At 41.1% G+C, this 14,701-nt stretch overlaps 1 protein-coding gene across 1 annotated transcript; it reads left to right on the forward strand.

Annotated features, from left to right (window-relative positions):
* Positions 1–195: 195 nt before the first annotated feature.
* Positions 196–9,946, forward strand: LOC311104464 (cytochrome P450 2K1-like; the record flags this gene model as incomplete). The annotated part of the gene is made up of 9 exons (XM_084146309.1): positions 196–440; positions 994–1,156; positions 4,244–4,393; positions 4,598–4,758; positions 7,480–7,659; positions 8,348–8,489; positions 9,153–9,337; positions 9,505–9,646; positions 9,759–9,946. The coding sequence occupies exons 1-9, from the start codon at positions 234–236 to the stop codon at positions 9,944–9,946; spliced, it is 1,518 nt and encodes a 505-aa protein (XP_084002435.1). The 5' UTR covers positions 196–233.
* Between the last annotated feature and the right edge of the window lie 4,755 nt (positions 9,947–14,701).

Consider the following 14,701-nt stretch of genomic DNA (forward strand, 5'->3'; position numbering starts at 1 on the left):
CTGTTTTGTTAAATAGATCATTATTAGATGTGGTAATGATCTGTAGGAACTGTACTGTTTAAACCTGCTAGAATGATTAAAAAAAATCTGAATACCTAACCCCTCCTCTTTGGCTGAACCTGAGCCCTAAAGAGGGCTGTGTCTACTTATGTAAGTCAGTTGTTGTGATGGGGCACACACACTTCCCGATTTCACATCACGGTCTTATCTTAGAGCACTGCTTGTGGAGATCCATGGCTCTTATGGGAGATCTTCTCCTCCAGGCTCCCAGCACGGTGACATTGCTGGGGGCTGTGCTGTTTCTGCTGGTCCTCTACCTCTTCTTCTCTGGTTCCAACTCTGAGGAACAGGGGAAGGAGCCTCCAGGACCCAGGCCACTGCCCCTGCTTGGTAACATGCTCCAGCTGGATCTCAAGGAGCCCTATCACACTCTCTGTGAGGTAACAAGAAGTCCTGCGTTGCTTTCAGAGAACCATGTTGAGGTTGTTGATATGATCTGTGAGATTTTATCTGTTTCATCTCACTTTTATAGTTTTCTTGCTATTTCACCAGGTTTGAAAAGTTTAGTAAGCAAACTGATATAATGGACTTCCGCACATTGTACATGCTTTTAGCTGGTTAATGTTGTTTAATGTTCGATTCTTCAGTGTATTTCAATGGATATGTCCTGCCCAAGTAGCCTGGTCACATATCTGTTTTTTGTTGGGACCAGGCTATGGTCAAAATACTTTGTGATGGTGACCAAAGCATTGCAAGCAAAGAGATGAGAGGCCACTTTAGCCACTTTAGAATATTGGAGATGCACCCTAGAAATATCCCTTCAGTATTTAAACCCAGGTCTCACCTCAACTGTAAACCATTGTTTTCAGGCTGTTTCTGGACTGAAACTTGTTTAACAAGCCATATGTGATGTCCAGTTTTGTGCTTATTCATATATCATTACGAGACATAACTGAGTCTATGGTATACTTTATGTATGCTTTATCTGTCCAGCTTTCCAAGAAATACGGCTCCATCTTCACGGTTCACTTTGGACCCAAGAAAGTGGTTGTTCTGGCAGGATACAAGACGGTCAAGCAGGCACTGGTCAACCAGGCAGAGGACTTTGGGGACAGGGACATCACTCCTGTGCTCAGTGAACTAAACCATGGACATGGTAATGATATTACTTATTCTGGCTATGTCACATTCTTAAAGGGATAGTTCACCCAAATTACAAAATCATATTGGGTTTCCTTACCCTGTAAGCAGTCTATGGACAAGCTAAGACAACAATCCATGCTTTAGTTTTGTTTACCTGGCCACAACAGCTAACAGCTAATCCAGTACAAGTCAATATCCCCACATATTAGCTTGTTTTGCGTTTTATGTCCAAATCATCTTAAAGTAATTGTCCAGTGTTTCCAGATATCTATGAAATATAACCGAAAATGTGTTACAATATGAGTGACATATTCTTCCTTCCAAAACAATTGTAATTGAGTATGTTAAAAATAAGCTTTTCTGTGTTGGAATGGTGTGGGCGTACCACAACAGAATCGTGTGGGCTTATACCAGTCCTAAAACATATTAATGTGAGTAGACGACTGATTGGTCAGCTCATCCTCGTCAAGAGGATGACATCCTATATGAGGAAATAGCAAGCATTTTTTAAATAGTCTGTTTGAGATAAAAGTTGTAGTGTTTTTTTCTCCAATTTATGTTTGGCCACAAAAGGAGGAGTCAACAACATTATGTGGGTATAAGTTAACAGAATATTAACTTTTAAAAGTGAGATTTTCACTGGACAGTTACTTTAAAGCTGCAATATGTAACTTTTTGGGCGACCTTTTGGGCGATAGAAATGTGAGTTATAGATATGCTATTCGCGTTGAAAGCAATTGTAAGAAGCGGTAGATCTGTTCTACAGTGGGGAAAAAAAGTATTTAGTCAGCCACCAATTGTGCAAGTTCTCCCACTTAAAAAGATGAGAGAGGCCTGTAATTTTCATCATAGGTACACGTCAACTATGACAGACAAAATGAGAAAGAAAAATCCAGAAAATCACATTGTAGGATTTTTAATGAATTTATTTGCAAATTATGGTGGGAAATAAGTATTTGGTCACCTACAAACAAGCAAGATTTCTGGCTCTCACAGACCTGTAACTTCTTCTTTAAGAGGCTCCTCTGTCCTCCACTCGTTACCTGTATTAATGGCACCTGTTTGAACTTGTTATCAGTATAAAAGACACCTGTCCACAACCTCAAACAGTCACACTCCAAACTCCACTATGGCCAAGACCAAAGAGCTGTCAAAGGACACCAGAAACAAAATTGTAGACCTGCACCAGTCTGGGAAGACTGAATCTGCAATAGGTAAGCAGCTTGGTTTGAAGAAATCAACTGTGGGAGCAATTATTAGGAAATGGAAGACATACAAGACCACTGATAATCTCCCTCGATCTGGGGCTCCACGCAAGATCTCACCCTGTGGGGTCAAAATGATCACAAGAACGGTGAGCAAAAATCCCAGAACCACACGGGGGGACCTAGTGAATGACCTGCAGAGAGCTGGGACCAAAGTAACAAAGCCTACCATCAGTAACACACTACGCCGCCAGGGACTCAAATCCTGCAGTGCCAGACGTGTCCCCCTGCTTAAGCCAGTACATGTCCAGGCCCATCTGAAGTTTGCTAGAGTGCATTTGGATGATCCAGAAGAGGATTGGGAGAATGTCATATGGTCAGATGAAACCAAAATATAACTTTTTGGTAAAAACTCAGCTCGTCGTGTTTGGAGGACAAAGAATGCTGAGTTGCATCCAAAGAACACCATACCTACTGTGAAGCATGGGGGTGGAAACATCATGCTTTGGGGCTGTTTTTCTGCAAAGGGACCAGGACGACTGATCCGTGTAAAGGAAAGAATGAATGGGGCCATGTATCGTGAGATTTTGAGTGAAAACCTCCTTCCATCAGCAAGGGCATTGAAGATGAAACGTGGCTGGATCTTTCAGCATGACAATGATCCCAAACACACCGCCCGGGCAACGAAGGAGTGGCTTCGTAAGAAGCATTTCTAGGTCCTGGAGTGGCCTAGCCAGTCTCCAGATCTCAACCCCATAGAAAATCTTTGGAGGGAGTTGAAAGTCTGTGTTGCCCAGCGACAGCCCCAAAACATCACTGCTCTAGAGGAGATCTGCATGGAGGAATGGGCCAAAATACCAGCAACAGTGTGTGAAAACCTTGTGAAGACTTACAGAAAACGTTTGACCTGTGTCATTGCCAACAAAGGGTATATAACAAAGTATTGAGAAACTTTTGTTATTGACCAAATACTTATTTTCCACCATAATTTGCAAATAAATTCATTAAAAATACTACAATGTGATTTTCTGGATTTTTTTTTTCTCATTTTGTCTGTCATAGTTGACGTGTGTACCTATGATGAAAATTACAGGCCTCTCTCATCTTTTTAAGTGGGAGAACTTACACAATTGGTGGCTGACTAAATACTTTTTTCCCCCACTGTATGTGGTCTATTTCTATGCTTCCCATTCTTAAATTTCTTTTTAAAGCAACTTTATTGAGCTACACAATCAATTGCAGACACTTTGAGATTATTTGGATATGAAATGCATTACTAGCTCTTAAAAGTCTTATTCTAGCCTGGTGGAACCAGCCTGATTGCTGCATTCACCATTCTGTTTTACTGCATGTATCAGCCTGGCCTTTCTCCAATAGATGACAAAATTACTTTTCCAATCAGCGCCCTCTCAGAAACAGTGGTTGGGTTTAGGACAAAAACCAATGTTGCCAAATACTATGCTTGAATTAGGCTGTCCTCTGATTGGTTGAAAGTGATCCAATCGCTAACAATTTAGTTCTGAATTATAGATATTTTAGACTGTAGGTTCAAACAGTTTCAATGAGAAGGAATGGCAGACTGATACTTGAGGCTAAATAGAATGGTGAATGTAGAGATCTGCCTGGTTCCACAAGTCCATCAAAGGTTTTTATTCTAATCCTCTGCAAATAATATAAATGTCTATGATTACTTAGAATTTACAGATGATCATGACCAGAAAGGGCGCATAGATAATTTGGCAGATTATTCATTTTCTTGGTACATGTTAATTATTATGAATGAATCAATTAATTATGAAATGGCATATTATTGTGAATATCTATATTATTTATTATTGTTATTGTTATATTATTACACTTTAAATTGTCATAGAAACAAACTACCTTCTTTACAGGGATTCTGTTTGCCAATGGAGACTCATGGAAAGAGATGAGGCGCTTTGCCCTGACGAACCTTAGAGACTTTGGGATGGGCAACAAAGGGAGTGAAGACAAAATCTTAGAGGAAATCCCTTATCTGATTGAAGTGTTTGAAAAACATGACGGTAAGAGCAATATAGGTATCTCTACACTGTAGTAGTAGAAGTAGCATGATGTATTTATAGGTGATGTGTAGGCCTAATTGCCTGGTTAAAAATCTGGCTATTCTTAACCATATTATTAGTAAACAGCTATTTGGCTTTCTATGTGATCGTGTGGGTTCTGGAAAGCTTATTTTGCAATTGATTTCAATGTTTTGTCTATCACAGGTCAGGCATTTGACACCACCCAGCCTGTGATTTATGCCGTCTCCAACATAATCTCGGCCATTGTCTATGGCAGCAGGTTTGAATACACTGACCCCCTATTCACAGGCATGGCAGATAGGGCCAATGAGAGTATACACCTTGCAGGCTCCGCATCAATTCAGGTACAGTCTGCTCATTCAGGCCATTCTGTTTTTACTGTATTTTCTAAATAAATAATGGCTGTCTCAGTGCAATCAATACAACTAGGAAACAGAATACCTGTTAGGAATTACATTTACAGTCATTTAGCAGACGCTCTTATCCAGAGCGACTTACAGTTAGTGAGTGCATACATTATTTTTTATACTGGCCCCCCATGGGAATCGAACCCACAACCCTGGTGTTGCAAACGCCATGCTCTACCAACTGAGCTACATCCCCTGCCGGCCATTCCCTCCCTTCAACTTCAGGGCAATCAATAAAACTAAGGGGGGGAAATGAAAACATTTCCCCCTGCCCTGCAGATGGCTAATAGAGGACTATTAAAGGCCCAGTATCCTACTTTTGTGAAAAAATGTGGCATACTTTTAAAATATACACTACCATTCAAAAGTTTGGGGTCACTTAGAGATTTCATTGTTTTCCATGAAAACATACATGAAATGAGTTTGAATGGGAAATATAGCGAAATGAATAGGAATTGTAGTCATTGACAAGGTTAGAAATAATGATTTTTAATTGAAATAATAATTGTGTCCTTCAAACTTTGCTTTCGTCAAAGAATCCTCCATTTGCTGAAATTACAGCCTTGCAGACCTTTGACATTCTATTTGTCAATTTGTTGAGGTAATCTGAAGATATTTCACCCCATGCTTCCTGAAGCACCTCCCACAAGTTGGATTGGCTTGATGGGCACTTCTTACGTACCATACGGTCAAGCTGCTCCCACAACAGCTCAATAGGGTTGGGATCCGGTGACTGTGCTGGCCACTCCATTATAGACAGAATATCAGCTGCTTCCCTAAATAGTTCTTGCATAGTTTGGAGCTGTGCTTTGGGTCATTGTCCTGTTGTAAGAGGAAATTGGCTCCAATCAAGCGCGGTCCACAGGTTATGAAGTTGCAAAATGGAGTGATAGCCTTCCTTCTTCAATATCCCTTTTACCCTGTACAAATCTCTCACTTTACCACCACCAAAGCACCCCCAGACCATCACATTGCCTCCACCATGCTTGACAGATGGCATCAAGCACTCCTCCAGCATCTTTTCATTTGGTCTGCGTCTCACAAATGTTCTTCTTTGTGATCCGAACACCTCAAACTTTGATTCGTTTGTCCATAACACCTTTTTCCAATCTTCCTCTGTCCAGTGTCTGTGTTCTTTTGCCCATCGTAATCTTTTCTTTTTATTGGCCAGTTTGAGATATGGCTTTTTCTTTGCAACTCTGCCTAGAACGTCAGCATCCCGGAGTCGCCTCTTCACTGTTGACGTTGAGACTGGTGTTTTGCGGGTACTATTGAATGAAGCTGCCAGTTGAGGACCTGTGAGGCGTCTTTTCTCAAACTAGACACTCTAATGTATTTGTCGTCTTGCTCAGTTGTGCACCGGAGCCTCCCACTCCTCTTTCTATTCTGGTTAGAGCCAGTTTGCGCTGTTCTGTGAAGGGAGTAGTACACAGCGTTGTACAAGATCTTCAGTTTCTTGGCAATTTCTCGCATGGAATAGCCTTAATTTCTCAGAACAAGAATAGACTGACGAGTTTCAGAAGAAAGTTATTTGTTTCTGGCCATTTTGAGCCTGTAATGGAACCCACAATTGCTGATGGTCCAGATACTCAACTAGTCTCAAGAAGGCCAGATTTTATTGCTTATTTAATCAGCACAACAGTTTTCAGCTTTGCTAACATAATTGCAAAAGGGTTTTCTAATGATCAATTAGCCTTTTAAAATGATAACCTTGGATTAGCAAACACAACGTGCCATTGGAACACAGGACTGATGGTTGCTGATAATGGGCCTCTGTACGCCTATGTAGATATTCCATAAAAAATCTGCTGTTTTCAGCTACAATAGCCATTTACAACATTAACAATGTCTACACTGTATTTCTGATCAATTTGATGTTATTTTAATGGACAAAACTTTTGAACGGTTGTGTATATTTCTCAGCACCCCTACTTCCCGTAGATGTGAATTCTCTGGTAGCATATTCCTACCTAACAAGTTTAAATTGAGAGCCTGTGAAAAGGTCTGTGAGAGGGTTTTGTGTATGAATGAAAAGTAATGTATTATTTTTACAGAATAGTGTAGGTTAACAGGATGAATAAACCAATATCACAATATGCCTTGCTCATATTGATATAAAACAATCACGGGCTCCCGAGTGGTGCAGCGGTCTAAGACACTGCATCTCAGTGGTTGAGGCGTCACTACAGACCCCCTGGTTCGATTCCAGGCTGTATCACAACCGGCCGTGATTGGGAGTCCCATGGGGCGGCGCATAATTGGCCCAGCGTCGTCCGGGTTTGGCCGGTGTAGGCCGTCATTGTAAATAAGAATTTGTTCTTAACTGACTTGCCTAGTTAAAGGTTAAATAAAAAATCAATATTGAATTATCAATATTGTTACCCACCACTAATAATTACATACTGTATTTATGAATATATATATTTCATTTATCTATAAAATGTATCTATAATTCAATTTACATGTATATATTTAATAATATAATTATAGTTATGTGTTGTGTTGTGTGTAGTATGTTAAATGTAATAATGTTATATTTAATAATATAATTATAGTTATGTGTTGTGTTGTGTGTAGTATGTTAAATGTAATAATGTTATAAATAATTAATATATTAAAATATAGTTTTATGCGTATTCTACCTGTATCTCTGTATAGATGTACAACATGTTTCCCAGGTTGGGCCCGTGGATAACGAACCTGACGCGTCTGAAGAAAAATGTTGCTGATACGAAGATGGAGGTGACAGAGCTGGTGAGAGGCCTGAAGGAGACTCTGAACCCTGAGATGTGTAGAGGCTTTGTGGACTCGTTCCTCGCCCGAAAGCAGACCCTGGAGGTATGAAGAGTTCATGCAGAATCTGCATCTCATGCATACATAATAAAGTGTTGCATCAATATTGCTCAGTATAACTATACAGAATATAATTAAGCAAGTCCCAAGGGGGTGTGGTATATGGCCAATTTACCACAGCTAAGGGCTGTTCTTAGGCGCAGTGCCTGGATACAGCCCTTAGCTGTGGTATATTGGCCATATACCACAACCCCATAGGTGCCTTGTTGGTATTATAAACTGGTTACTAACATAATTAGAATGGTAAACTAGTGATTTTGCATCATACCGGCCAATCATCATCCAGGACCCAAAGTACCCAGTTTATAATACTCATTATGCCATCCTGTGGTGCACTTGGATACTGCAGCAGAACACAACTAACTTGAGTTGTCCACCAGGAACATACCAATGGGCACAGACGTCAATTCAACGTGTATTCGACATTGGTTCAACGTAATTTCATTGAAATCCAGTGTGTGACCAGTATGCATATGACTGAATGCCAGATGAGGGAGGATAGAAGTAGTTTTTTCCTTATCAGTAGAATTTCATGTAAACTCACACAGACTCAAACACGAAAACATTTCCTGCTTTAAAAGAATGTGTAGATTATCTGTGAATGACTTACAACAGCTCCTTAAGTAACTGTTGTACATAATTCATATGTCATCTGCGGGTCTGTATCTGTTAGGAATCTGGCAATATGGATTCTTTCTACCATGACAACAACCTGGTATTTAGTGTTGCTAGCCTGTTTTCTGCTGGTACCGACACCACCGGGACAACCCTGCGCTGGGGTCTGCTGCTAATGGCCAAGTACCCTCACATACAGGGTAAGGATTTATATAAACACACACACCACAGGAGGCTGCCGAGGGTAGTACGGCTCATAATAATGACTGGAATGAAATTAATGTAATAGTCTTTTTTAAAATCTTTTTTTGATTTCTCAGACGCTCTTATCCAGAGCGATTTACAGGAGCAATTACGGTTAAATGCCTTGCTCAAGGGCATATCAACAGTTTTTTTCACCTAGTTGGCTCGGGGATTCAAACCAGTGACCTTTCGGTTACTGGCCAAGTGCTCTTAACCGCTAAGCTACCTGCCGCCCATGCATGTGTTTGATACCATTCCATTTGTTCCGTTCCAGCCATTACTATGAGCCCGTCCTCCCCAATTAAGGTGCCAGTGACCGCCTGTGATGCGCGAACGCACAAACACACACAGAGAGACAAAACACTAAAGCACTCATGGTGTTACAAGTTCTAAACATTGACAAAGGGCTGACTTGAAGCAGAGGTTATGAAACTAGATTAAGATGGTTGGGTTAATAAAGGTTAAACATTAACTAAGGTTTCTAAGTTTCAATGCAGTAACTCCAACCCCTCCCTCCTTTCTGTCTCAGATTGAACCACATACCAGGTTAATTATCATTCAGATTAACCTTTCACCTCTGGGTTAGAGTAACAGTGGCACTTTTCCTGTCTTTTTTCAAGACCGGGTCCAGGAGGAGATCAGCAGGGTTATAGGAAGTCGTCAGCCCTTGGTAGAGGACAGGAAGAACCTGCCCTACACTGATGCAGTGATCCATGAGATCCAGAGACTGGCCAATATTGTACCCATGTCCATCCCTCACACCACCAGCCGAGACGTCACCTTCCAGGGATATTTCATCAAGAAGGTCAGATACCTGACTTTCCAAAATAGTTATTTTTTGTATTTTTTTTAGTTGTCCTGAAATGATTGCAATCCACTCCTTTTGAGTGTGCACTTTATTTATTAAACAAAGTTTCATCACTCATCACTTTTATATATATAACGGAGTCCTACGCTTCACTCTCACTGCAGGGGACGTCTGTGATTCCTTTATTGACGTCCGTCCTACATGACGATAGCGAATGGGAGAGCCCCCACTGCTTTAACCCCTCCCACTTTCTGGATGAGCAGGGACGATTCGTCAAGAGGGACGCCTTCATGGCCTTTTCTGCAGGTATATTAACTTAATTATTTAGCTAATTACTTCATTGCAAGAAGTAGAGAAATTGTGGTAGCGTTTTGGACAGACTTCATGCTATTTTCTATATCTTTGGTCTCTCTCGCAGGTCGTAGGGTGTGTCTGGGGGAGGGTCTGGCCAGGATGGAGCTCTTCCTCTTCTTCACCTCCCTCCTGCAGCACTTTAGTTTCTCTCCTCCTCCTGGAGTAACAGAGGATGATCTGGACCTCACACCATCCGTGGGGTTCACCCTCAACCCTTCACCTCACCAGCTCTGTGCTGTGAGCCGGGTCTGAGAAGCAGTGGCGATTTTAACATAAAATATTGGTGGGGCAAACTCAATCAAAAATATACATATACATTAAATGCACCATCATAATAACCAATCCCAGAAATGAGTTTGCGCGACACACAAACCTTAATATATTTTTTTAATGATCGGTTCATAGGCAACTTCCAATATCTTTTTAGCTCTAATTGCACGGAAGACCACAGTAGTCGAGCATACTTTTATAGAGTAAAGTTTATTTTAATTCAGAATAAATGTCATGTTCTAGTTAAGAATAATGCTTGCGACAAACAAAAAACATCAATTAGCCGCAGTCCTGTGGGTGAAAACAGCTCGTTGATGAGGGAGGTTGAAGGAGAATGGCAGGAATCGTGCAAGCTAACAGGCGGGCAGCAAACTTACAAATAACACAGTGGTGTGTAGAACGGCATCTCGGAACGCACACCTCGTTGATCCTTGTCACGGATGGGCTATTGCAGCAGATGTCCAGACCAGGTTCCACTCCTATCAGCTAAAAACAAGAAGAAGCGGCTCCATTGGGCACGCAATAACCAACACTGGACAATTGAGGAGTGGAAAAACATTGCCTGGTCTGACGAATCCCAGTTCCTGTTGCATCATGCTGATGGCAGAGTCAGGATTTGGCGTAAGCAGCATGAGTCCATGGACCCATCCTGCCTGGTGTCAACAGTACAGGCTGGTGGCAGTGGTGTAATGCTGTGGGGAATGTTTTCCTGGCACACGTTAGGTACCTTGATACCAATTGAGCAATGATTGAATGCCACAGTGTATCTGAACATTGTTGCTGACCAAACCCAATAGAACATCTTTGGGATGAGATGGAACGGGCTGTTCGCAGCATGAATGTACTGCCGTCCAATCTGCAGCAACTTTGTGATGCCATCACGTCAGCATGGACCAACATCCCTGTGGAACGTTTCCGACACCTTGTAGAAACGCTGCTCTGGAGGCAAAGGGGGGTCCGACCTGGTACTAGATGGGTGTACCTATGTAAAAAGTGCTCAGAAAGTGTATTTTTGGAGCTGAATGCCAAAACTTTTAAGCGATAAAGGTGCTCAAAGTTTACTTATTTTGTATACTCCACCATACCATGAGACATCCATGTCTTCATCACTGGAAAAGATAAACAGTTGAGATTTATATCATTTTAAGCTTACAAACAGGGTTGTCAAACTATTTGATAATTTCCTGAAAAACAATATTAAAATAAATACAAAATGTATTTTCTTTAACCTTAAACATAAATGATCAAAAAACGCTTAACCTCATATTTGCATATGTTGTAGCTTAGACCCAATTTTACATTATCTGAGGTTTTTGTGTTGTGCCCATAATTGGTTGAGACACAATGTACTCCTGAATACAGGGTGGGTGTCTTGTTTTGGCTGATACATGTACTAAAATGGGAATCAAATCGAAATTTCAACTTTCAAATGGTACCACAAAGATGTTTGGATCAGAGAATGTTGACTTGAATAGGAATATCTGTTGTTAAAATGTTTACTGTCAATCTTTAATAGGAAACCTATTGAAATCATAGAAATATAGATAATAGAATAGACGTCCATTTAAGTCGACATTTGACGGTGGCTGGACCGGCCGCTATCTTTGTGGTAGTAATTATAAGTTTACATTTCTATTCAACTTCAATGGTGTACCAGCTAAAATTGCAGTGGTCTGAAGGGATAGGTCCATTCTAGGAATTATATTTCTATGATTGAAATGACACCCACCCTGTATTCAAGAGCATGTTGGCGGGCACCACATAAAAACCTAGGGTCTAAGGTAAAACGTATTCGAATATGATATTTTTTTGAGTTTACGTGTTTTTAATTTTTTTAATTTTAAAGAAATTATACAATTGATATCAAACTCAACCGTTTATCTTTTCCAGTGATGAAGACATGGATGTCTCATTGTATGGTGAGGTATCTCCTGAATGTTTTGGCATTCACTTCCAAAAAGTCATTTTCTGACCAATTCTTCCATGGGCAAACATGTCTGGAAAGTTTTGTGTAAATCAAAAGGGATGCTGTCAAAAAGTGATTGGATTCACCCATCAAACATTAAAAACAATACATATAGCTAATTAAAACAGCTGTTTCCATCCAAACCATTGGTTGAATCTTCTTTCCAGCTTTCTTTCTTTTAACAGAGGCCTTATTTGAATGTTCATCGGCTGATGAGCACCGAGACGTTCTATTGCTACATTTTGTTAAGTTGCGTCAATTCAAATCTGTTATTAGGAACAAAAGAGGTCAATACACGTCTTCTAAAATAGACTAGTATTTTAATTAATGCAAAACACTTCAATGGTAAATATGATGTTCGTATGTACGGGTCCACTGAAATACCATGCAGGGCACTCAGAGAACTAATCCATTGTTACAGGCTCTTCTTTAAATACCCTGACAGTGATAGTTCCCGCTCCTTGCTGGGCCTATCAGAGTAGAGACTGAGCGTGGTTTAGACTTACTCAGCCAATTGTTGGCGCACAGGCTGGTCCCAGACCCTTGGCGCTTTACCGTTGCACACTGTTGCCAGGCATAAGTTGTTATCATCACAACCTGTAGAGTCATCACCCATAGACACTGTTCCCCTGTACTCCTTGTACCTACGTCCTTGGACGGTTCACAGATCACAAAGAGGCAGTGTTCGTGTCTGTGAGAAATACAAGTCTTATCTCATCCTACCCCCTAACGTTCCTCATATGAATCACAGCTTGTTATGTGAAACAATTTATATCAGTAAAGTACAAACCCATTATGTTTAATCATTAATGCATTCCTTCTAGGCTAGCCATCACATCTAGTTATGAGAAAATAGAGCCCCACAATTTCCATCGTTATGAAGTTTGAAAATAATTTGCTAGGAGATAGTCGACATGATTTATGACTTTTCAGCTAGATAGAAGATGATAAACAACTATGAAGTTGACACATTAGTCCAATCAAAGCTATTGGAGATAAGACGTCGATTTATCCGTGGCAAATTACATTGAGTCTTCTTGGGCTAGGACTACTAACGTATCTCTATGGCAGCACCCAAGAGGAGAAAGGTCTATCTGCGGCTCGCACACTGGGCGCGTGTCGCATAGGGGATTTTCGTGTAGTGACAACTTACTACACAGAACACCACAAAGTAGAGCCAACTGAGAGTTTTAAGGAATGCCCAAAGGTTGCACCGTGTAGCTCAGTTGGTAGAGCATGGCGCTTGCAATGCCAGGGTTGTGGGTTCGTTTCCCACGGGGGGCCAGTATGAAAAATGTATGCACTCACTAACTGTAAGTCGCTCTGGATAAGAGCGTCTGCTAAAATGACTAAAATGTAAAAAATGTTGCGTGTTCGAATCGCATCTGGGACAACCGTAGCATTTTAGCTAATTAGCAACTTTAGCTAACCACAAGTGTTTCGCAACTATTTAGTATGTTAGCTAACCCTTTCCCTAACCACTATCCTAACCTTAACCATGGTAGGATAACTATGTCAATTATCCTAACCACTACGCTAGTTCTCCTAACCGCTATGTTAATTATCCTAACCGCTATGTTAATTATCTTAACCGCTACGTTAATGATCCAAATGCTACGTTAGCCGCTAACAATAGCCACAAATGCTTACGATGCAACAAGCAGCCTGGCCTCGGATCAATACACAGTTGTCAATGAGTGGGCAGGTCGTTTAATGACATAATACCAATGTACGTTTCGTGTGGGGCGTTGCTTGTAGTGCAGTCCGCAGATAGACATTAAAGGGGGCTAAAGCTGCCTGACCATACCAGCATGCCCTGCGGTTGTGTGCTGTCCCTATGAATTCACATACCCATCCGAACCCTTGAGCCGAACCTTTGAGCACACAGCAGTCAAGCACAACCAATTGCGCACAACCAGAGAAGATCAAGGAGTTGTGTCCCTTGGCTAGCCCCTCCGCTACAAGCACTGAGTGAGGCTGAAACAGCTGCATTAGGGAGATGCATTAGTTAAAAAATATGTATATACACTACCGGTCAAACGTTTTAGAACAACTACTCATTCAAAGGTTTTTCTTTATTTGTACTATAATAATAATAAGCAAAGAGAAACGACAGTCCATCATTACTTTAAGACATGAAGGTCAGTCAATACGGAACATTTTAAGACCTTTGAAAGTTTATTCAACTGCAGTCGCAAAAACCATCAATTATGAAACTGGCTCTCATGAGGACCGCCACAGGAATGGAAGACCCAGAGTTACCTCTGCTGCAGAGGATAAGTTCATTAGAGTTACCAGACTCAGAAATTGCAGCCCAAATAAATGCTTCACAGAGTTCAAGTAACAGACACATCTCAACATCAACTGTTCAGAGACTGTGGGAATCAGGTCTTCATGGTCGAATTGCAGCAAAGAAACCACTACTAAAGGACACCAATAAGAAGAAGAGACTTGCTGGGGCCAAGAAACCCGAGCAATGGACATTAGACCGGTGGAAATTTGTCCTTTGGTGAGTCCAAATTGGAGATTTGTGGTTCCAACCGCTGTGTCTTTGTGAGATGCAGTGTGGGTAAAAGGATGATCTCTACATGTGTATTTCCCACCGTAAAGCATGGAGGAGGAGGTGTGATGGACTGGGGGTGCTCGGCTGGTGACACTGTCTGTGATTTACTTCGAATTCAAGGCACACTTAACCAGCATGGCTACCACAGCATTCTGCAGTGATACGCCATCCCATCTGGTTTGGGCTAAGTGGGAATATCATTTGTTTT

This window comes from Coregonus lavaretus, assembly GCF_964263955.1.
Source record: "Coregonus lavaretus genome assembly, chromosome: 28".
In the NCBI taxonomy this organism is placed as follows: domain Eukaryota; kingdom Metazoa; phylum Chordata; class Actinopteri; order Salmoniformes; family Salmonidae; genus Coregonus; species Coregonus lavaretus.